The sequence below is a fragment of the Cimex lectularius genome, unplaced genomic scaffold (genome assembly GCF_000648675.2).
Source record: "Cimex lectularius strain Harlan isolate CLEC.00 unplaced genomic scaffold, Clec_2.1 scaffold307, whole genome shotgun sequence".
Lineage (NCBI taxonomy): Eukaryota > Metazoa > Arthropoda > Insecta > Hemiptera > Cimicidae > Cimex > Cimex lectularius.
In genome coordinates, this window is record NW_019394204.1 from 35736 (window position 1) to 60076 (window position 24341).

Here is a 24341-nt window from a genome sequence, read left to right on the forward strand (position 1 = left end):
GTCAACTTAAAATGTTTCAATTATTACTCCATATATTTTCAGAAAATCAGTAGTGTATAACAAATAAAGCAGTGGGCCTAGTACGCAACCTTGTGGCACTCCTGCATTTAGTGTTTTTCATTCTGAATATTGATCTCGTTTGACTCTAAAATCCATTTCCTACCTAACTGACAATATGTACATATTAATTTGATAGCATCCCCTTTACTTTATTGATGAGTCCTTCCTGACAGAACTTGTCAAAAGCTTGTGAGACATCAAGTTAGATAGCAGAACAAAATATTTTTTCAAGAGATTTTACTATTGCCTCTGTTACTCAGTGAATTTGGTCTATTTTTTTTTTTTTTTTTTTTTTTTTTTTTTNTTTTGATTGGGGCTTCCGACATCTAGGTCATTTCAGCCCCCAACTAAGTTTATATTCTATTTACCCTTTCAAACATTACATTCATACAAATAAATACATTCATACACATAAGTACATCCATACAGTACACTCATTCCGTTTTGTCGGTGGAGTACTTGATATTCCTCCAATCAAATCTAAATTGGGATCTTTGGAGTACTTTTATAAATATTCCACCATCGACCCCGAACACACACTTTTACGCTCTCAACGTTCGAGGGGCAATGATGTTATATTTCACCCTCACCCCTCGCCATTCACGCTAATAAATACATGCACTCAGACAAAACATATAGACACACAACATATAAGACATTTTATATACAATAAAAAACCCCAATTTCCTCTAAAAAGCGGAACAGTGGACTCTTTGTCCGAATTTGGTCTATTGTTGAATGTCTTGTTCGGAATCCAAATTGGTGGTCAGGGATGATTTTCTTTTTTTTTTACAATGGGTTATATGCAAAATGTTGAAAATAATTCACTCACTCTTCCATGGCGTCTGATATCCTGGGTAAGTTTGTAATTGATTCATTTCTACTGGTATCCTTGATTTTTTTTAATCATGAAGAAATTTTTGGTTTGGGGTTACACTTCCACACTTTATCTCATTTCATACTGCGAATGTATCCTTTGGGTGCTTTGGTATAGGTTACTTGAATTTCAGGATCCTCGGCAGCTTCCTTAAGTTTTATTGGTCAAATTTAGGTTGATGGTCAAATAGGACCGCCCATTTCATTGCCTAATATTCTGCAGTGAACTTTTACTTTTTCTAATTAATTTTCCACCCAGGTTCTTTTATTTTTAATATGTATAATTTTCAAAACTATTTTCATCATTCCAATTTTTTTAATTTTGCTAATACAGACCTCAATGTCTGTCTTTAGCCACTTTATTTTGTACGTTTTGCCCCCAAGGTGTCCCTGGATACTCGTACCTCGAAGTTGAAGAGCCATTGGTTGCTTCTGAGTAGTCGTGGGGGTTTAAAACCCGAATATTCCCCCACTGGCGAAGTTCGAGTGGAGGATGCCTTGGTCCTCATATCTTTTCATGGGAGTATTAATATTTTAGATGTTTCAGTAGTTTCATTAAGTTTTTTTTAGATATTTGATACAATTTCTGGTGCGATAGGTAACTGATATCTAGTTGAAATAGTCAAATACATCAATACGCCAACTCGCAACTCACGACTTCACCAGTAGGTGAAAATCTAAAAACTGGTTAAAACACTTACATTTTCAAAGATTTTTGGTATTTTAGATGTTTCACTAGTTTCATACAGGTTTTTTTACATATTTGGTACAATTTCTGGAGCGATAGGTATCCGAGGTCTAGTTGAAATAGTCAAATACATCAATATAATAAAATAAATAAATAAAAATAAGTAAGCCTTTTTTATTGGTTTAAAATATGTACATAATTGAAACAGAGAGGAAAAAAATATTGATTTTCTTTTAGTTTTTTCTTCTTTTTTTACTTCTCTTTCTTCCTCTTCTACTTCTTCCATGTCATAGTCATTTATAAACCAGCCCTATTTAGAGCGAAGGCCTCTCCCTTTTCCCTCCAAGCTATCTTCTCTCTTGTTAGTATTCGTCATGAACCTCCGGCAAACTCCCGAAAATCGTCTTCCCATCATTTCTGTGGTCACTTCTTCTCCTAGTGGATAAGTGTGGTGTCCAATCCCTTTTTGGTCCATTTACCATCTGGAGAACGAATCACATGACCTGTCCAATTCCACTTCATTAGTCTAATTTTCGCAGTTACATCTTTTGCATTAGTTTTCTTTCTAATATCAGTTTTTTCATCAGTCCTTCCTTTTTATATTTAACATGCTTCTTTGTTAACGCTCCATTGTTCTTTGAGTGACACTCATCCTACCCATAGTTTTGTTAGAGGCCACATTTGAGCACCATACGTTAGGGTTAGTATTCTTCCTTTTTTGTAAGGTGTAATTTTTTAATATGTATTTCAGGCTCCAATACTTTTTCCACGATAGTGAGTTTCTTCTTTGGGTTTCTTTTGTAATTTTTCTTTGAAGCTCATTAATTGTCCTAAGTATACCGTTTCTTCTACATAATTCAATTCTCTATTCAATAGATTTATACTTGCATATTGATGTATTTGTATGTATGTACAACTGGTAGGTGAAAAACTAAAAACCGGTTAAAACACTTTTTCAAAGTTTTTGGTTTTGATTAATGTGTGGGTTTGAACATTATGGGTATTGTTTTCAATTTTTGCATCGCTGATACGCACCAGAGTGGGAAATATGAAATGTAAAATCAAACACTTTGTTTATTTTAATTCAAAATATTATTTAATTAAGATTCTTTTTTTAAAAAATATGAATTATCACATATTACAACTCCGACGATTTTGTTCTTTTGCTAAAATTTCGTTTTTATATAGTTCATAAAATAAACTCAGCTCATTAGATCAACATTTTTCTCTTGTTCCTTACATTTATTATTATAACAACTAATTTTATTTAAAATTGTTTATATAACATTTCATTTGTTTAAAAGTAACAATAAATTAGATTATCTCTATAATAGTTTTTTCTTATAAATATACAAGTACAATTTAATATCTTTACAATTATAATTATATTGTACATTAAACATTTGGAAAAAAAAAAGAAAGATGAAATGACTACGTTTAGGCCTCATTTAAGGGAAATGTACAACACGCACAGAGTATGAAGCACATGAATGTTTTTGTGCACAGCTTTTTTCAACTTTAACATTATTTTAAAATATTGCACACTTAAATGTTAAGTAATCAACAAGCCCTTTGAGATCGACATATATACAACACACAAATAAGCCTACGAGAAAGAACCCCAGCGTAAAATTAATAATTCTTTTAAATTTAATTACATAATGGTGAATCTAATCGATGACAGTAAGCGAAATTTGCCTTCAAGTCTAGCATAAAAGCATGAAATAAATTTGCTAATTTATGAGTAACTCAATTGGATTTTGATTTCAAAACTTTTGTGATATGGCTATTTAACCAATGAACATTATTCTATTGACTCACTCATAATAAATTACTTATTTTTATAGCATATCTAATAAAAGAACCTTTAATCCTACTTTATATCTGTTTTATTAAACATCTATGAGGTAACGAGGTGTTTCAAGATGGATTTTCAACTAGAATATTTTGTCTAACTACGTGAAAATAGATTTTCCATGACAAATCTTTTAAAAATGGACAAATATTGTACTTTGTAGCACCAAATATACAAAAATTTACCTTTAAAGAATAGCTACTGAACTATACATGAAAAGGTACAAAAACCCCTTCATTTCCGTCTTTTAGAATATTCATTAAGAAAAAAAAAGTATAAATATTTGGCAAGAATATTTACAAACAAAGTCACGTTAAGCGTAAAGTTACAAGAGACACTGGTTGGATATGATTGGTTGTCGTCTCTAGTGGCTGGTCTCATACTTGAGTAGACGACTTGGGCCGAGATTTTTTCCTGCGACGAGCGAGATCGCTCATAACGACTGGACCGAGGTTAGGTGTTTGCAAGCCTATTGCTTTGTAGGTCGCTGCGACGGCGGCTTTGACATCCGCTGAAGCTACACAGACGAGTCTGACGGCGGGGAGTCGATGCCTCTGAGTCAGCCACGGTTCCGACAGAAGAACGCCCGCAGTCGGCCTCTTGCCCGGGTCCACGTGAAGCATCTTTTTCACCAATTCCTGTGACAAAAGAATGTTGAATATTTTTCTCGAGGTATTGGCTACTGCAATAGTTCACCTTAGCTTCAGTTGATATATGGACCCAGTTTTCACTTTCCAGGTCGATTTTGCTGTCACCTATCCTCTGCAAAATATCAGTTGGAGTGTCTGTTGGGCTATTTGCAAAGGGTGTTTTTCTGAAATTTTTTTTTTAATGTACTAAAACTTTATTTATTGAAAATTAAAATCAGAATAAGAATTCAAGCTTACCCTGCCAAAAGCGTGTAGAGGAGAATGCCAAGAGACCAAATGTCACAGGCTGCATCGTAGCCTTGTTTTTTAAGGACTTCAGGTGCGACGAAGTTTGCTGTGTAACACGGAGTCATCAGAAGTCCGTTTTCTGCCCGTAACTGTTTTGCAAAGCCGAAATCGCAGAGCCTGAGCGCTTCGGGGTTTGCAGTTTCTGTAGCGTACAATAAATTGCTCGGTTTCAAATCTCTATGGACTACCTGTAAAATTAGTACAATTATTTATTGGGTTATTATCACATGTAATTTCGATTTACGTACCCCGTGCTGGTGAAGATAACCGACTGTCGAGATGACAGTATGCATTATCGCAGATGCTTCTCGCTCTGAAAACGCTTTCAGCCTGAGAATCCTGTCTAGCAATTCTCCACCTCTCATCAATTCCATTACCAAATAAACACTATTATCATCTTCATAAACCTAAAATACAATAAAACCAATTTTTCATATAAGAAGAATCATCATAAAAGAAAGAAAGAAGAAAAATAACTTTAGTCTGGGACTATTGTCGCCTAAGAATAATTTACACGAACTAAATAAAGGAAGTTCCTTCTATGAAGTTAAAAAAAAAAAAAAGAGAGTGAGAGAGAAATCTTGGCACAATGTATACCAATAAGGCAGAACAGAAGAAAAAATTACGAGAATATTAAACAAAAATAACAAATGTTAACGTGAGGTCTCTGCTTGGAGGGAGAGGAGGTGATTATACAGGTGGGATTTAAAGGAAGAAAAGGAGGCAGCGTGACGAATAGAAAGGGGACGGGAGTTCCAGCATTTAGGGGCCCGGATCAGAAAGGATCTTTCGAAGGTATGGGTTATATGTTGAGGAAGGATAAGATCGATTGGGGATGAGCGGGTCTTACAAGTGAGATGTGAAGAGTTGAACTGGAGGGATTGGATGATGTAAGGAGGACGACGAGTGTGGATGGACTGGAAAATAAAGCAACCTAGGAAATACTGGGCACGGAAGGAGGGGAATAGCCAGGAAAGTTGGGAATACAACCTCGACACCCGGGATCCCTGTGGGGTGCCGTACACAAATCTTATGCAACAATTCATAATACGCTTCAATCGCGCGTTCTCCACCTCCGAGAGACTACCGTATGCCAAACAGCTATAATCAAAGAAGGGAAGTATAAGGGAAGATACAAGGAGTTTGCGAGTGGAGAAAGGTAAGAGAAGACAGGACCGACGAAACAGGCTGAAGGAGGCAATGGAATAGCGGGAAATTTGGGAAATGTGAGAATGCCAGGAAAGGTTTTGGTAGTACTCCTAATCGAAGAGTAGAATGGGATGGGATGGTTATTTAGCCTGAGAAGTGGGATGCTGGGGAGGGAATTGAGGAGTTGCCTTGACCCGATAATTATGGCGGTGGATTTGGACGGATTGAGGACTAGGGAATTTTTATGGGCCCATTCGTTGATGGAGTTTAGGTCTTTTTGGATCTTGAGAGTGGCCGAGTGAAGATCGGAAGGGTGGAAGGATATGTATATTTGGGAGTCATCGGCATATAGGTGATTGTTACAGGACTGGATGGAGTCGAGCAGATCATTGATATAAATGGAAAAAAGGATAGGAGAGATGCTAGAGCCTTGGGGCACCCCAGATTTTAGAGGGAGGAAGGAGGAGGTAAGGCCATTGGGAAGGGAGACAGCTTGGTGGCGATTGGTAAAGTAGGAGTGGAACCTACGGATGGTGCTGGCGGAGAAGGAAAAAGATTCGTGTTTAGAGAGGAGAGAAGAGTGAGAGACAGAATCGAAGGCTTTAGAAAAATCAAGAAGGACAAGTATAGTAACTTTCCGTTGGTCCATTGCTAAGTGGAGGTCACTGGTAATTTTTATTAGTGCTGATTGGGTGGAACCTTCATTTAATCATACTAACAAAAGAGTGAATAATTGAGTGATTACTTACTTCTCTTAATGTTACTATATTTGGATGACCTCTGTATCTTAATAAAATGTCTACTTCTTCCTGGCAGTCCCTTTTTGATTTGTCGATCACTTTGATAGCGCATTCCGACCTAGAAACTCTGTGGATGGCCAGGCGGCAAACGGAGTAACTACCTCTTCCTATTTCTTCTCTCAGTTCATACTCATCGTTTATATTGGTTTGTTTGGAAAACGGCATCTGAAAATTACAGAAAAGCTCGTTAATATTTATCATAAGATTTATTTTCTGTGTCATACCCGAGTGAGCGGTTCGATCCTATTCTGATTGTTGGGCTCGGGCTCCAGCAAACAAGGAGCGATGAAACTGAACCCTCTGAACAGCTCATGAGCGTTGGCACTTGGAGGTACTCCGGGTGAATCTAGACCGAAATTTACAATTTGATCGAACAATTCTTCAAAACGAAACGCAATTACCACCTTTAGGGGATTTCAATGTGAATTCTGAATCAAAATAAAAGACATCATCAGCTCTTTGGGCTGGCTTGAATGGAGGCTGTATGGCCTTTTTGACTAGTTTGTCCCAGTCGATGGTCGCGAAGAAAGAATGGTTTTTAATTTCATTGACTCCATCTGGACCTTTAAGATTAATTCATATTATAAAATTTAATATCAACTGTAGAACCGCAACGGTGTACCTGCGCCGAGCCTATTGGCTGGATTTCTTTTGAACAAGACCCTCAGGAGGCTCTGCGCTTCCATTGAAAGGTGCGGCGGCATGCCGAGTTTCGCTTTTAAGATCTGTGTCATTGTCTCCTTTCTGTTAGATCCTTGAAATGGCAACGCACCGGTCAACATCTCAAACTGAAAATCATAAAATAAACTCAATTATGTCAAGATTTCTACACTTAAGTAAATTGAAAACTGATTTCAGATAACTACAAAAATATGTTAGGGTTTTTTTGCCATGGGGAGAATGATTACTATATTTTTGTACTATCTGACCAATAAGATTCTATCGGATCTACCCAAAAAACACCTAAAGAGTGTACTGTATTTAATACATTTTTCTTCAAATAAATATATTGTAAAAAAATAGGAAAATAATTATTTGATTTCCAGAAAAAAACGTCATGTTGATTGAACAATTTATTTCTGTTAAAAAAATAAGCAGTTCTACTTGCTCAACATAAGACAATTTAGATCCATGTATTTCTGTTTCCAAGGTTACAAATTTGTCAATTTTTGTTAGAGTTTGTAGTGTAAAGTTAGAACAATGCCTACACCTGATAACTCCAAGATGAAATCTGATGAAGAGTCCGAAGAGTCAGAAGAGTCTTTCACCAATGAATGCTTCAGGCTCAAGCCGCGACGCTACTGTGGTACATCAAACCTCCTTAAAAATGACTTACATTTTGTGGACAAAAAGACTGTGGCTAGCCTGTCAGGGCGGGTGATTGTCTTTAATAATCTCTTCACAAAAAAGCAACATTTCATAAACCTATTTGAAGCGCTGACGGAGATACACATGATGATTATGGCCCCAGACAGAAAGCACATAGCGTTGGCTGAAAAAGCCTACAATAAACCGTTTATTTCTGTGTACAACATCGAGCAAGGTAAACGTGTTCAAGTATTGCGAGCTCCGAGGAGTACCATTTCAGTAAAGCAATACACGACTATTACGTTTACTTGTAAAAGTGACACGATTGTCGCTGTCGCCGGGGATCCGGATTGGAAAGTTTTGTTTTACAACATCCACACGGGCACTTTGAGCTCTGTCATCAATAAAATCGGAAAGAAGAGAAAAAGACCGAAAGTGACCCAGATCTGCTGTCACCCGAACGATCCGACTCAGATGATACTCCTAGGAAACGACTATTATCAAATGTTTAGATGTGTGGACAACGAATGGAGTTCCTACGGTTTCAGCGGGATGCCTAATGTTATAATAACAGGTACGTGCTGGGTCTCTGTGGTCACCACTCTCCTAGGGACAAAAGACGGACGTCTGTTATTCTTGGAAAATGGCCATGTTCAATGTGTGTACAAAGCATGCAACATCTCTTCTATAAATATAGCGACCGAAGAGCTGGACAATGCTTTGTTACAAGATACTGTAGACACGAAAGGCAGCGATCTTAGCATAGATGAAGAGGTACGGGCTTTGATCGGATTCGAGCAAGGGTTCGCTTATTCTTGCAACTTAGGAGAGGTGATGTTATTCCTAAGACTTTCAGAATCCGAGCAAAACAAAAAATGGGCAAAGAGGGGGGTGTATCGTGTGTGCGGACCTCCGGTCGGTGTCATAGACATAAAATTGATCGACGTCATTCAGCACATCTGCATCAGCCCGGATGAAAACGTCATCGCCTGTACAACATTACGAGAAGAAATCTTTTTCGGCGTAATCCAAGAAGACTTTCACTGGAAACAAATAACAGAGGTCAATTTTAGAAAATTGTTCGGGGACATCCACCAGGGACCTATCGCCACTGTCAGTGTGGCACAATGGAAATGTATTTTTCTCACTGCCGGAATAGTTGATAGGACTGTCATCGTTTGGGATTTCAAAGCGCTCGATAAACTATTTCGAAGAGAATTTCAGGATGACATTCACAGTGCGAGTATACATCCGACTGGAATGTTTTGCCTATTAGGATTTACCGACAGGATAAGGTTGTGCGTTGTTTTTGTAAACAATTTACGATTTATAAGACATGTTGCAATCCGTGCTTGTTCTCTGTTAGAATTTTCTTCAGGGGGTCACTTATTCGCAGCACTCAACGATGTGTATATTCAAGTGTACTCGTCCATAACGCTCAAATGCCTCTGCATATTCAAAGGGCATGTGGAGCCGGCTCGATGCATCAGGTTCAGTTCAGACGATTATTTCATATTCTCTTCCGGCCTTGAGGGTTCAGTTTTTAAATGGGCTGTCAAAAAAGGTGTGCGGAGTTTCGACTACTTCACAAGGCGAAACGTCACATGCGGAATCGAGTTCGTCGAATCGGAAGATATGTGCTATTTGGTGGGCACGGACGGTTTCCTCAGGGAATTGGTGCACGGAGAACTGAACAGGACATTTGACTTGGCATTGGGGTCGTTGTACACCATCAGGCTTTCGACCTGCGGTAGAAAAATGTTTGCCGCCGGAGAAGAGGGCATAATAGTCTCACTACCCAATCCGATTTACACTCCTATAACATACATAGAATACGCCATGCACACAGCCCCCGTGAAAAAAGTTTTAATGACACATGATGATAATTTACTCATGTCTATAAGTGATGACGGTTCAACCTGTTTCTGGGATATTTTACCACCTGGAAGTGACGAATCTTCATCTTCTAGTGCTGGGATTTCAGAAGACGAAGATGAAAACTTTGACCTGGATGAAGTCGAGGATGACGGAAAGTACCTCACACACGTCATAATCGACTTGGTGGATTGGAACTACAAGAAAAAATATATGTTGGAGCTGGAATCGAGAATTGTTGAATTGGAGAAGGAAAACGAGTTCATACTATGGCAAGCGCTTTCCGCCTTTGACAGGCTGGTCAAAATAACCCAGTCCGAATTCGCTCAAGGGGTCGCGAAACTTGAGGTCCAGTTAAACGCCATAGACAGATCGACTGTAACACAACTTGGAGAGTGGACGGCGATGATAGCAAACATAGAAGAAGAGGAACAAGAATTGGAAGTGGCAGTGGCACTTAGGAGTGATAAGCTTTTTAAAGGGTCAAAATCTTTCATGGAAAAGTATAATATGAAAATTCTACACGTCATCGATTCGACTCTAAACGGGTTCAAAGAATTCAGCAAACTCAAAAATAGAGATCTTATAAACAAACTCAAAGAGCATAACATGTTAAACTCCGAGATTGAAAAGTTAGAGAAGGTGAATATAGAAAACACCCAAAAAAAAGAAGACGAAACCGACAAAGAAATATGCCAGCTGAAAAAAAATTATGATGCAAAAGTTGCAGAGGAAGAAAGCATCAACACCTCGCTCCGCAGCGAGAATGAATTTCTAGCCAAGCAATGTATGAAAATGAACAGAACGATATTGAAGTGTCATTTTAGACTGTTGTCATTAGTAAAACAAAAGAGACAAATGCAAAAAAGCGCCAATAAAAAAGAAATGGTTGCGAATCAACTGAGGAATGAAATCGCCGTAAGAGATGAGCAAGTACGGCGCAACAACAATGCTCTGAGATATGCCATCTCCTTACAGAACAGTTACAACAAACACAAGATCGTAATGAATCGCAAGGTGAAGGAAGTTCAAAGCTTGGTCGACCCGCTTAAACTGATATGCAGACAAACAATAGAGAGGTACAACAAGCTAGAGTCACGTTTCAACGCAAAGAACTGCATTATTTTACGTAGAAAGAAGAGGTTCAAGCAGAAGAAGAAGCTATACCGCCAAATCCGCAAGGCAATGACGTTGAGCTGGAAGAGGAGCGAGGCAGTCTTCCGAGTCCTCCGAAAGATAGAAAATGAAATCAATACGCATGCTGCTGCTATTAATGAGCCTAAATCGTTTAACAAGTTACTATCAAAGATATCGAACCAGTTTGACAGAAAAGTAAACAATTTAGAGGCGACACGCGAAATTCAAAAAGTCAACGAAATCCGAAGGCAACGAGAGTATCTTGAAGAAATGGTCGACAACTTAAAAGGATCCGTAAAGAGGCACGCACTGCAAAAGTTCATCTTCAAGCGCACGGCCACTCGCAGAATCGCGAGAGAGGTAAAGAACCACCTGGAAGAAGTGAACGCGCACATAGTGTGCTCGTACCGCGAGAAGAAGAAACTCCTGTCCACACAGAAAGCTCATCAGCAATCAGAACTAATTTCAACAACGCTGACAGTCCACGAACGGTTTAACCAAACCGTCAAACCGACCAGATCACATGTGGTGATGAAAGCGCTTGAAATATTGAACAAGTTTGGCACCATTGAAGAGGAAACCAAACGCGGAATGAAAAGCTTGCAACACAAATAATCTCACATCTTAAGAATAAATCTTCCTATAAATAAATAAAACAAACATGAAAAAGTTGTATTTTCTTTTTGTTGCTGTTACTATTACTATACATAAGTGCAAAGACATGTCTAATTAAAACTAAAACAAGTTTAAGGCAGATTTAAACATACAACAAGTTTTTCTTTCAAAATAGAATAAATTTTAACAAATTAGACTAGTCTAAAATATCAAATAAGTGGGATCTTTGAAAACTGTGTAGAGCAAACCTGCCATTTTCTATGTTTTAACGATTAATTAGTTAATAAATATTTTATCATGCTAACTGCTCATGGCTTACCATGAGGACTCCATAGGACCACCAGTCTGCGGCAAAGGAATGGCCTTTCCTGTTCACAACCTCCGGAGCCATGTATTCAACGGTTCCGCAGAAAGAGTAAGCCTTCTGGTCATCGATCGGTTGCTTGCTTAACCCGAAGTCTGTCAATGATATATGACCATCTTGGTCAAGAAGAATACTGGAAAAATAATTTGTTTAAATAATTTATAAAAAGACAAACAAGCCAGCACATACTTTTCTGGTTTCAAGTCTCTGTAAATTATACCAAGGCTGTGTAAGTGGTTGAGCGCCAGCGCCAACTCAGCTAGGTAGAATTTGACATCTTCTTCAGTGAACATCAACTGTTTAAATTAAAAAAAAAAAAATCAAATTTTAGAAGACAGTTGATAAAAGTTTGTCTTTACCTCTTTTGATAATCGTGAGAAAAGATCACCGCCTCTTAAGAAGTCTAGAATCAAGTAAAGTTTTCCTTCAGTCTGAAAAGCATAATGCAAACGGACGATGAATGGGTGCCTCACGTCAACCAGGATGTTTCTCTCCATTTTCGTTCTCATTCTATCACGAACTAAACAAACAAAAGTAATATAAAAAAAATAAAAAAAATCATCCTCTAAGAAAAATTCCGATGAAAATTCATTATCTATGGATTATTTGATAAAAGTTGACTGGCCGACCACAATACATTAAATTTTCAGTGCTAGTGGGTAAAGCATCTGTTTTCATGTCAAGTTAACAACTATCCAAGAAGGCAAGCTGTTATTCAAGACAGCGGATTGCTGAATGAGTAATGCCTGCTAAGCCAGAAGGATTTTCATCAGTGAAAAAGAAGCGAGATCATCTCGACTGGTTACAAACAGTCACATAAATAAATAATGCCGTGATTGCCAGACATACACACTGCACTTTTTTTTCCCCTAGCATTTTTGGTTAAAACAGAATGAACAAAATTGCTTACCTTTTAAAGTGGCTTTTTTCAGCACTTTCATAGCATAGAGTGTACCGCTGTCAGCCCCGACTATCTTCTTTACAAGGAAGACCTGAAAGGAAGGGAAGAATGATTATTTATTCCCTTTTCAATTTACCAACAACTGGCTAGTAATTAAAAATAGTATCTTTTTAGACAAATATATAGAAATGGGTTGCCTTCAAAAATTTGTATTACTTTTGCCCCCAGGGCTTTCATTTTTTTAATTTTTTTCATTTCAAACACACAATACATATAAATATTTTTAATTACATAGTCTTATATGTAGATGTATTGTTTATGACCTTGAGCTACATCGCAACATAAACAGACACTCGCAACACAACAGAAACCATGCTTGCACAAGCTGTTAGGGGACATGAATTTTTCTACCTTTTCTAAAATATCTGAAATGCTCTTTTTATTTATAATATGATATTTTCTTTTCGATATGTTCAACCAAATGTAGTTGTATGATATATGCACGAACACAAAATACACCACAAAGATGTATGATGTATGACCAAGAGAGATAAACTCATAACATAAAGAGGCACAGACACAGAACACAAACCTCAAACTCAAATACACAAACATATTTATATGTATGTGTACATAGCCTTACATGTAGATGTATGACGTATGATCATGAGCTTGCAAAAACACACAACATAAACAGAGTTAGAAAGAGGCACACAACATAAACACACATCTCAAACACAAACACACAATTTAGCACAGACATATTTGTTTGTATGTGTACATAGTCTTACATGTAGATGTATGATGTATGATCATGAGCTTGCAATAAACTTGCAACATAAACATACTTAGAAAGAGGCACACAACACAAACACACATCTCAAACACAAACACACAATATAACATAAACATATTTGTTTGTATGTGTACTTAGTCTTACATGTAGATGTATGACGTATGGTCATGAGCTTGCAATAAACTCACAAAATAAATAGACTTAGAAAGAGGCACACAACATAAACACACATCTCAAACACAAACACACAAAACAACACAAACATATTTGTTTGTATGTGTGCATAGATTTACATGTATATATACAGTAAATGACAATGAGTTTGCAATAAACTCACAACATAAAGGAGTTAGAAGAGGCACACAACACAAACACACAACAACACAAACATGTTTGTTTGTATGTGTACATAGTCTTACATGTAGATGCATGACATATGGTCATGAGCTTGCAATAAACTCACAACATAAACAGACTGAGAAAAAGGCACACAACACAAACACACAATATAATACAAACATATTTGTTTGTATGTGTGCATAGACTTACAAATAGATATATGGTGAATGAACATGAGATTGCAATAAACTCACAACATAAACAGTCTAAGAAGGACCAATACAACACAAACAATCTCCTCAAACAAATACAATACAACACAAACATATTTATATGTATGTACATAGTCTTACATGTAGAAGTATTGTTTATGACTATGAGATTAGAATACTCACATCATAAGCAGACAGAAAGTTACACACAACACAAAAAAAAAACCTCAAACACAAACACACAACACTTTATTTACTTGTATGTATACATAGTCTTAAATGTAGATGTATGGCTTATGATCATAAGCTTGCAGTATATCACAACATAAACAGACATACACAACACAACAAGCTCGCAAGAGCTGTGAGAAGATTGAACTCTTCTTCTTTTTCTAAAATATCTGAAATGTCATTTTTGATAAATGTCATTTGGTTGAAAGCTTTCTGCCTTGTTTTTGAAGCTTTGATGCTAGCATTGTGAATTATATTCTTTAATCTGACGTTTTCGATTATGTATATTTTTATTATCACTTTTTTTGCCATTGTTTGATAAAAGTACTTTTTTATGATTGCCGCTTTGATTTGAATGTTGTAAACGTTGTTTTCTATTTGCTTTGGTATGGCGAAAATCCAGCTAAGGCAAAATGTTAGCAAATGGAAAATAAATGTCTTCAAAATCGGTGTGACTACCGAAAATCTGCCAGATCCTGGAGTAAGGCGTTCGTCTGGCAGAATATAAATCAGCGCAATTTCACCGAAGTTATCTACTTAATTGGAAGCCGATGTTAAAACAGAATTTAATTGGGTTCCGGTGGCTAATGGAGATCGTGTTCTGCCTTCTAAGACCTTCATAAAATTCAGCAAAGCCAAAAATCAAGGATCGATTGGACGCCCAAACTCGTGGATCCACACTTTAAAACTAACACTTCGTATTTGAAAAACTAGGCGATAATTTTTTTTAAATTAATTAATTTTTTGGTGGAAAAGATATTGTAAAAATGTTAGTATATTGTAGTTATTACCTTGCCGAACGAACCCTGTCCTAGGACTTTGAGCAGCTCGAACTGCGATGGGTCCGCTCGGTCGTGTCCTTCCTTGACGACATCCTTTAGCTCGTATTCGTGTTCCAGACTCCCTGAGCTCGACACCTTGTCATCCTGTCAACAGAGAAAAAAACAAATCGTTTATTTAGAGATGAATTTGAATAATAAAAAGTGTGGTAGAAAAGGAGATATGACTGCGGCTGGGAATCATTCATCCAAGAATGTAATTCGGACGAATCCATTTGAAACAATTCAAAAAGTCCTGACGAGAAAGGAAAGCTGGTTTGTCCGATTTTACGCTTTTGCCCATAAAAAAAGCATTTCAGCCCGACTGTCGTTATATTTTAGTAGAAGTCAAATAACCGTAACAGCTTTGTTGAGCTTCTGCCAGCTTTTGGATATACACTCCTGTGTATTTTCTCCCCCTTTTTTTAAGAGATCCCTCTTTTTTTATTTATACCGTTTAAGTAGAAATCGACCCGTTGATTAAATCCCGAGGGATGGGCAATCCCTGCTCAGGGCTAATCCTTGTTTAGCAAGGGTAATTTACTCGAATTGACCTTCCTGATGATTCTTAACTTTCCTATAAAACAACCGGGAAAAAAATCCGATAAAATGGTTTTTTAAGGCATTCTGAACCATAAAGTATAAATGGATATGTTACTTGATTATTAGTGGCTAGGGAAAAAAATCTTCACTAACCGAGTCAAACTTTTTGCCAAAGAAACATAACAATTAATTACAGTAGTTTGGTGAAAATTCGCTTTGAAAGGGTTTTCCATTAAGTACAAGCCCTTCAATTATGAACTGGCCCCTTTGTGGAATTAAGCCCAGCTACCGTGCTTCGTTAATGCCCACTGAAACGACGAACCCCCATGTTTTTTCCCCTATGGAATAAATTTATATTCATTGCCTCAGGATCTTAATCGTTTTTAGAAAAGGGCATATAGCAAAATGAGAAGCGTTTTATACAGCTCATAGGATTTGGTGAGAAATGGGGTATTTTTTATTGTACAAGTCTCGTTTTGAGCATTTTTATTTCAATCACAATCAAAACGCTTTTTACTACTAAACTCAGCCAGAGGACCTGACGACGCTTCCCAACCTATACGCTCAGCGGCTAGGCTCGGAAAAATAGAAATAACCCTGCCAAACCGTGGCAGGTTAAGAAAGACGTCGGTCCCTGGTTTCCTGGAAAATGGGTCAAAAAGGGAAAAGACTACGCATAGGTCATACAAGAATTACGCACGGGCACCTTCTAACAGGAAAGCGACCGCATAGGTGCCCATTATGCAAGGATAGAGTAACAGTCGAGCACCTTTTCTATGTAGAAGGCTCGACGGCCGGGGCTCGGCAGCGGGCACAAATCGCTGTACCGGTAACTCAGGGTTATAGGGATTTTCAAATGTATATAGTTTATGTGTGCTTGTGTTATGTGTGAAGTGTTTGTGTTGTATTTGTGTGGTGTTTATGTTAATATATTAGTATGAATGTAATTTATTAGCGTGAAAGGAAGGGGTTATTTACCCCGCCACGAGGAATATCGAGTACTCAGGGGTGTGTGTGATGTCTGGAGAGCAAAAGTAAGTTACTAGCGCGAATGGAGTGGGTTCGGCCCCGCCCCGAGGAATATCGGATACTCTGGGGTGTGTGTGATGTCTAAGAGCAAAAGTAAGTTACTAGCGCGAATGGAGTGGGTTCGGCCCCGCCCCGAGGAATATCGAATACTCTCGGGTGGGTGAGTGACGTCTGACGAGTATAAGTTATCAGAGTGAATGGAGTGGGTTCAAACCCCGCCCCGAGGAATATCGAGTACTCTGTGGGAGTGAATGTGACCAGACTTCTATGTTTGTCGCGATATATATGTTATGTATTGTATGTTGTGTATCTATTCTTAAATTGACAACCTGAGGTACTAACAAGAGGCTAGCTTTTTAAAATAACGACGTAATATACAAGTAAAAGCAGAGAGTCAGTACCCAGATCGAGATGCTCAAATGGCTGCAGTTCAATACAAAATACGCGAGAAAGACAGGAAAGAGAAGGAATACCCGCGGAGGGACGGCAATGACCTCAGCTGTTTGTCGGCCCATAAACCTTCTACTTTATATATACTACTAAACTGTTTTCCATTTTACCTGGTATTTCTCCATGCATCAATGAAATGTTTAGCTTCGGGAATCGAACACACCGAGCAAGAATCTCAGGTGGAGTTTAAACCAAATGAATCAATTTTCGACAAGCAAAACAGCTTCTGTAGTTAATTAAAACGTTGGCTACGATATTTTATCCGATGTGTATTTATATTTTTGACTTTGATTAAGAGGAAAGGAACGTTCAAGATTAAAGAGGAATTTTCGTTTTAAACAAGTGTAACCTTGCGAAAATAAAATTTTGAAAAGAATGCATAGTTTAAGCAAAAAAACCTAAACAGAAGTTTGGGTCGTTTACCTAGTTTTTCCTTAATTTACCGTCAGACCGACCAAAAGCGGCGAGGATAAGCGGACAAGTATTATAGGAAATGACCGACATACCAAGTTCACCCGGCGAGACATGAACAGGATGTTTGAGTTCAAGAGAAATTTCCAAACAAATTTAAGAACCAGAAAGAATACGAATGACGGGAAAACCATTCAACGGGTCATTGAGAACGGCATGTTGGTACATGAATCTAGAGCACAGGAAGGTATGTGTTCAGAATGTTCGGTCATGGTACCCAATAGATCAAATCTACCAAAATGAAATCCATGTATTTGAGAGGTCCAGTTCAGTTTTAACAAAGAATACAAAAACAAGTATATAGCTAATATGTCTGATAAGCAAGCAGCCATAAAAGCGCTAAGTTCAAACATTACCTCAAAGATGGTGCGGTATTGCAAAACAAAAACAGATTAGTTATACGAAATAAGCCACCCTCTGATGAGTCCCAGGACATGTAGAAGAAGAGGACAACGAGAGAGCAGACGCCCTTGGAAGGACTGCTAATTATCCTGAACCCTTTTTTGGCATAGGGATTCACTCTATCAATGAATATCTTAGACAAAAAAGACAAAATGAAAACGAGGAAAAATTGGACTTCTCTCTTTGGACATAAACAATCCAAGAACCTATTGGGAAGTTTGTAAGGAAAGAAACAACAGGATGCACCAAAGGAAGCTGGAAAAGATTTCGAATCCTGACATTCTTAACAAGACACTGCAGAGTGAAGAAGACTGGTCCCTACACATGCAGATTCTGCAAAAAAAAGCAAGACAATTACTAACAAACTGTGTCGCCGTATTTGTCAGCATAAAGTGTTTTGGGAGGCTCAACCACTGAAACCGCGCCTATAATCAAATTTTTTGATGAACCAGGACTCACCGGTGTGCCATAGGTACAAAACGGTATCTTTCAAAGGGCCCAATATATTACACACCCGAACATTATATCTTACTTCAATTAATTATTCTTTTTATAAAGGTCTTCTTTGAGATGAAAAAGTTGGTGTCACGAGCGGGATTCGAACCCACGACCTTCGGCTCAACTCTTGTCCCGAAGGTCCTGGGTTCGAATCCCGCTCGTGACACTAATTTTTTCATCTCAACCAAAACCTTACATAAAAAGAACAATTAATTGAAATAAGTAATTTGGTCAATTAGACCACTAAAAATATGGATTATTATATCTTACATTGATTTATTATGTTTACACGTCCCTTTAAAAGAGTTCATGTAAAATTTTATTTCCGCTGAAATGTGTAATTTTATTTATATTTATAATTGGTTATATAATCACCGGGAAGTGGTAGGGCAGAGTAGTCCTTGATGAAAACCCCATGTAGAACAGTTTCCATATCAAGTCCATGGAATCCATAAACAGCGTTAACACCTCCCAGGATCAACTCGCAGGCCAAAAATTTCACTAATGACGTGGATTTTCAAATGTTTACAACCACACGGGACAATTGCGCGTTATAGCCCACTAGACCGGAAACATTCGACTATCATGAGCACTGCCGGAACAAGGGGCTTTGCCGGATGTTTTCGGAAACAATATTACCTTTATTAACTTTTTAACTCGTAGAAAGTTCATCAAAAGAGAACAAACAAAATCAGGATAGAGTCGCAGGGCGCTGTGAACGTTTAGTCACCAGCTATGCCCTTGACTCATCTGTAAAAATTATAATTTTGAACGTTGTACCTCAACAGCTAAAGAGGTTTTGCGCTGCGTCCAAGGTAGGACTATTGTACTCACCCCTTTTTGGGTTACAGCACTGTCGTACTTTTTAACAGCCCTCATAGCTTCAATAGTACCTCTTGAATTGTGCTAGATTTTCATTGCAAGACAGTGGCATATAATAATTATGGATGTGCCACGGGTTTCCTCTTCTTCCTGCGTAGGATTCTTTATGCCATTTTTGATCTGAACGTAAGTCTATTGAGCCGCCGATGCCCAAAGGACCTGTAATAATCCAAGGGTTTTCAAATTTTGCTGCAGCACATTTGTTATAGGGATAAGGTTTGAGTCTTTAACTTTATCCATTCGGAAAGTTGTCTTGCAATTTCTCTGGAGGATTCGGGTCACATCATTGCTGAAGAACCTTCCATGGCTAATCTTTCATCTTCCTTCTGTCCTGGGTACTTTGGGACTCAGACAACTGACATTTCCTGCTGGATTGTCCCAGTGCATGCATACAGTCCCATACTTTCCATGATCTTCCCTCAGGTAAGGAAAGTAGTATTTGGAGCTAGGTTGTCCCACTGCACTCATACAATCTCATACGATTCATAACCTTCCCAGGTAAAACAAGTCATTTGGACTTAGCTTGGTTATCAGAGTAGATGCCATGGTTTCTTCCTTACTTACCAAAAATGTTAGCAATATATACGTGTACTAGATAAGGTCAGAGTTGGCTGGTAATCCTTTCCTTCTGCTCCCATAAATTGACATTTCTTTGCGAAATTACACTTAAGAATAATGGCTTCCATGGGCATGCCCGTTATCCATTCGAAGTTTTCCTCTCTTCGTTAGTCGTTTGGCTTGATAGGGATGGGCTACAGTTTCCTATGACTGATCTTGCTTCTCCATGGATAAAGATGGAAGGTAGGTTCAGGAACATATCGGCATGGTTCTCATGGATCTGCCAACAAACTTTTTCCCACCACACTCATCCTTGTCTGGAGTTTCATGTATAAAGACAAACTGATAACTGTTTAGACCTTTTCTCTATCTCCAGGTAACAAACGCACCTTATGTCCTGATTGAATCTATTGAATCTAAATGGTTTTAATAATCAGTTTTAATTAAATCACTAAGTTAGCGATAAGGAGAAGTTTTACATAATTTTAAAATGTTAAATTACGACCCTTGTGTATTTTCGCTTTAAATGAAGTTTTTCTCTTGTGTTTCGTAATTCTCCCAGTGATGATTTTAGCGAGCGGGCAAGTGATAAAAAGTTTCTACCAGACGTAACAACAACAACAACGTTGAACCTGGTATTTCAGGAAAAACGGTAACAAGTGATGTCGAAAGTTTTTGAAATGAACTTTTCCCTCCTATTTGGGTTTTTTGATGTTATTGCATCATTTCCCTTTTTCGATGGCTAATTGAAAATTTCGAGAACTGTGCAGTCAATGTCAGTTAGTTAACGTTTTAATTTTGAATTTAACAAATCAGGGATAAGGCCGATCTGATCCAATTTGATAGAAAAGAAAAACAATCAGTGCCTTCGTCAAGCTACGATGATACATGAAATTGAAACTAAATGAACATCAAGAACAATTAGGACTTGGTTGTAGATCTCTTTCCATGGTCAACTCAATTTCATCAAATTCATTATATTTGTACATAATTTTAAATTCAATGTCTTGATGAAGGGGACATGTATGTAGCATTCCTCAAAAGCTTAACTGGGTCTTTTCTTCCAAATTGACCTGATCCATGCTTTTATTATACGTATTACCATTTTCAAATGGGTCGAATTGTAACCTCCCTCTTGTAGGTTATAAAGGTTTTGGTTTCAGGTTACAATTCGGAAATAGAAGAATGGCTTGGTGGTAGATCTCTTTCCACGGTCAACTCAATTTCATCAAATTCATTATATTTGTACATAATTTTCAATTCAATGTCTTGATGAAGGGGACATGTATGTAGCATTCCTCAAAAGCTTAACTGGGTCTTTTCTTCCAAATTGACCTGATCCATGCTTTTATTATACGTATTACCATTTTCAAATGGGTCGAATTGTAACCTACCTGTGGTAGGTTATAAAGGTTATGATGATCTAGTTCGGAATAGAGAAGATATGGTCAACTAAATTTCATCAAAGTCATTATATTGAACGTAAGTTTCAATATTGTAAATAGATGCTTTTATTTTTTAACCTTGACTATTGTGGATCTAGGTTATAAAGATTACATTCCAGGTTACAACTTCCACATAGAGGTTACAATTAGGACATATAAGAATGGACGGGTTTAAAAGAATTTGGTAAATTTTGAAATTCTCAAGTGTTTTTTATCAAACAAGCATTTGGATGGAATGTTTTTCTTTCGATTAATTGCATAATAGAAAGGTTAGAACTTTCCTGGTCCTATAAGTACACTTTTTACAAAATTGTTTCTCATTGAGTTAAGAGTCATCTATGATTTTTTGCACTTTAGAGTTGACGTACATTTCGAATATTGTTTAAATACGAAAAAGAAAAGCAACGTTCGCTGATAAAAGCAGACAAGACGGAAAAAACTCGCGTTTTCCTGTAAGGGAGGAAAGCCGGCCAATTTGTAACTGGTGAGGTTAATGGAGTTTCACTTTCCAGGTCAGTTTAACAGGAGACAAATGTGTCTGTTTCCGATTCCAGGGGGTCTACCATTCGCCCTGATCAATCACGATAAAACAAGAAAGTTTCAGGGTCGAGGGACCTCTCTACTCCGGACGACGACGATTAGCTGCCTATTTTATCGTCGTCGCATAATCCGATCCGGCAAATCAACCCGTGAAAATCGTTTAAAACCTTATCCGGACGAATTTTCAAAACATCCACTGAGTCTGGTATAAAAAAGTTCGTAATATCGCAAGCTTCTCTGAAAAGGTGTTTAATATTAAAATTAGAGTATATATAGCGAGATAAGACGGACCATGATGATCAAAGGCGTTCTGGTGTTCCCGAACCGGCAAAACTACACAAACTCCGTCCACATTCTCATTACACCTGTAAATAGCTTTTTTTCTCACTTGACGAAAACATTCATCGCATTCAGCCTTATGTATTTACATTAAGAATTATGCGATAAATTGCTTTACAATTATAACATATAACAACTACAATATAACCGGTATTTTTTTATACGAAAAATTTATGAAATAATTTCAGAATAAAATAAACCAGACCGCTACTCTCAAAATAGATTATGGTTCTACAGTGGTGATTTTTTAAAATTTGAGCGTAATTTGGCGGGATTTGATGGTTCCTTTATTGGACTGTCTGGAACAGGAAGGCCTGGGAAATTGATAAAAATACTCAAATTAATCGGTAAAAATGTTGAAAGTCCTACATTAACTTTACGTCCGGTGATCCGCTAACTGAATATTTTAGAGGATGGAGTAAATAAGGGGCGGAACGGGCGAGAAGAGGAAATTCGATTGAATCGGAAACACCGCCCCGGAGGGAAGCAATTTCACAACCGGATTTCTTCGTATTCGATATTAGTTGAATCATTGAATGACAACGTCAATACGTTATCGGTGACCTGTACTGGTGAACATCGAGAGAATACGTCAGACTCAAAGGAGCAAGGCGAAGAAAAAGTACAGTCAAAGATTCAGACACGTCACTTGACATTGTTATTGTTCATTGCCTTTAGTATGGGATTAGTTAAGATTATGATAGTTTTGTGGGGGCTTTATTGATTACGCTATTGCCGAACTTGAGCAGACTTACATAAATGTCATACCATGATGGCCATAGCGAACACCACAAGAAAAGTGACTAGGCGAAAAATCGAATGACTTATGACCAATAGCCGAGTTCCACATCGATCTTATCTAGATTAGTTGTACAGTTTTACTATAAAGCGTTCGAGAAATGACATGGCTTCATCGTACTACGGGGAAAACTATATGTTTAATGTAAAGAATGTATTTATTAGCGTGAATTTTCAGTGTCTGATGGCTGACGACCAATAACCGAGTTCCATATCGATCTTTAGATGGAATGACGAGTGATCTATAAAACTAAAGGAAAACTATATGTTTAATATAAAGAATGTATTTATTAGCGTGAATTTTCAGTGTCTAATGACTGACGACCAATAACAGTTCCATATCAGTTTTAATTAGATTATTTGTATAGTTTGAGTATAAAGCGTTCGAGGAATAACGTGTGATCTATCATACTAAATGAAAAAACTAGTAAATTTACTCGAAAGAATGTATTTATTAGCGTGAATTTTCAGTGTATGATGACTGTTGACCAATAGCCGAGTGCCACTTCGATCTTATCTAGATTAGTTGTATAGTTTGACCATAAAGCGTTCGAGAAATGACATGGCTCCATCGTACTACGGGAATAACTATATGTTTAATGTAAAGAATGTATTTATTAGCGTGAATTTTCAATGTCTGATGACTGTCGACCAATAACCGAGTTCCACATCGATCTTCCTTAGATTATTTGTATAGTTTTAGTAAAAAGGGTTCGAGGAATGACGAGTGCTCTATCATACTAAATGAAAAAAACTATCAAATTTACTCGAAAGAATGTATTTATTAGCGTGAATTTTAAGTGTCTAATGACTGACGACCAATAGCCACGTTCCACATCGATCTTACCTAGATTGTATAGTTTGTGTGTAAAGCGTTCGAGGGATGATGGCTCCATCAACAAGAACAAACTACATGTTTACCGCAAAGGAATGTATTTATTAGCGTGAATTTTCAGTGTCTGATGACTGTTGACCAATAGCCGAGTGCCACATCGATCTTATATAGCGTTCGAGGAATGACGTTTGCTCCATCGTAATAAAGGAACAAACTATATGTTTACCGCAAAGAAAGTATTTTTTAGCGTGAATTTTCAGTGTCTGATGACTGATGACCAATAGCCGAGTTCCACATCGATCTTATCTAGATTAGTTGTATAGTTTGACCATAAAGGGTTCGAGGAATGACTTGGCTTCGTCGTACTAAAGGAAAAACTATATGTTTAATATAAACAATGTATTTATTTGCGTGAATTTTCAGTGCCTGATGACCAGTAGCCAGCCGAGTTCCATATCGATCTTACCTAGATTATTTGTATAGTTTGTGTATAAAGCATTCGAGGCATGACGTGAGCTCTATCATACTAAAGGAACAAACTATAGTATGCTGAAAAGAATGTATTTATTAGCGTGAATTTTAAGTGTGT

The 24341-nt window shown here is 37.5% G+C and overlaps 2 protein-coding genes across 7 annotated transcripts in view; one reads left to right on the forward strand and one right to left on the reverse strand.

The window, feature by feature from the left end:
• Positions 1-2697: 2697 nt before the first annotated feature.
• The window catches only part of LOC106667472 (ribosomal protein S6 kinase 2 beta-like), a 218111-nt gene continuing 196467 nt past the window's right edge, over positions 2698-24341 (reverse strand). For all 6 annotated transcript variants that reach the window (XM_024230157.1, XM_024230156.1, XM_024230161.1 and 3 more), the window contains 13 exons: positions 14936-15070; positions 12576-12657; positions 12025-12185; positions 11855-11961; positions 11621-11798; positions 6989-7154; positions 6771-6929; positions 6591-6712; positions 6316-6531; positions 4666-4824; positions 4367-4605; positions 4176-4293; positions 2698-4117 (listed from right to left, as the gene is read on the reverse strand). In XM_024230157.1, coding sequence (XP_024085925.1) covers positions 3857-4117; positions 4176-4293; positions 4367-4605; positions 4666-4824; positions 6316-6531; positions 6591-6712; positions 6771-6929; positions 6989-7154; positions 11621-11798; positions 11855-11961; positions 12025-12185; positions 12576-12657; positions 14936-15070 — 2103 coding nt within the window. In that variant the 3' untranslated portion in view covers positions 2698-3856. The remainder of the gene's footprint in view (positions 4118-4175; positions 4294-4366; positions 4606-4665; positions 4825-6315; positions 6532-6590; positions 6713-6770; positions 6930-6988; positions 7155-11620; positions 11799-11854; positions 11962-12024; positions 12186-12575; positions 12658-14935; positions 15071-24341) is intronic.
• LOC106667547 (cilia- and flagella-associated protein 57-like) lies at positions 7427-11367 on the forward strand. Its single transcript, XM_014395561.2, has one exon. It carries the CDS (start codon positions 7567-7569, stop codon positions 11299-11301), a length of 3735 nt encoding a protein of 1244 aa, XP_014251047.1. The 5' UTR covers positions 7427-7566; the 3' UTR covers positions 11302-11367.

What these genes read in the sequence shown, in the direction of transcription:
- LOC106667547 (XM_014395561.2), top strand. Translation starts at nt 7,567, where the DNA reads ATGCCTACACCTGATAACTCCAAGATGAAATCTGATGAAGAGTCCGAA.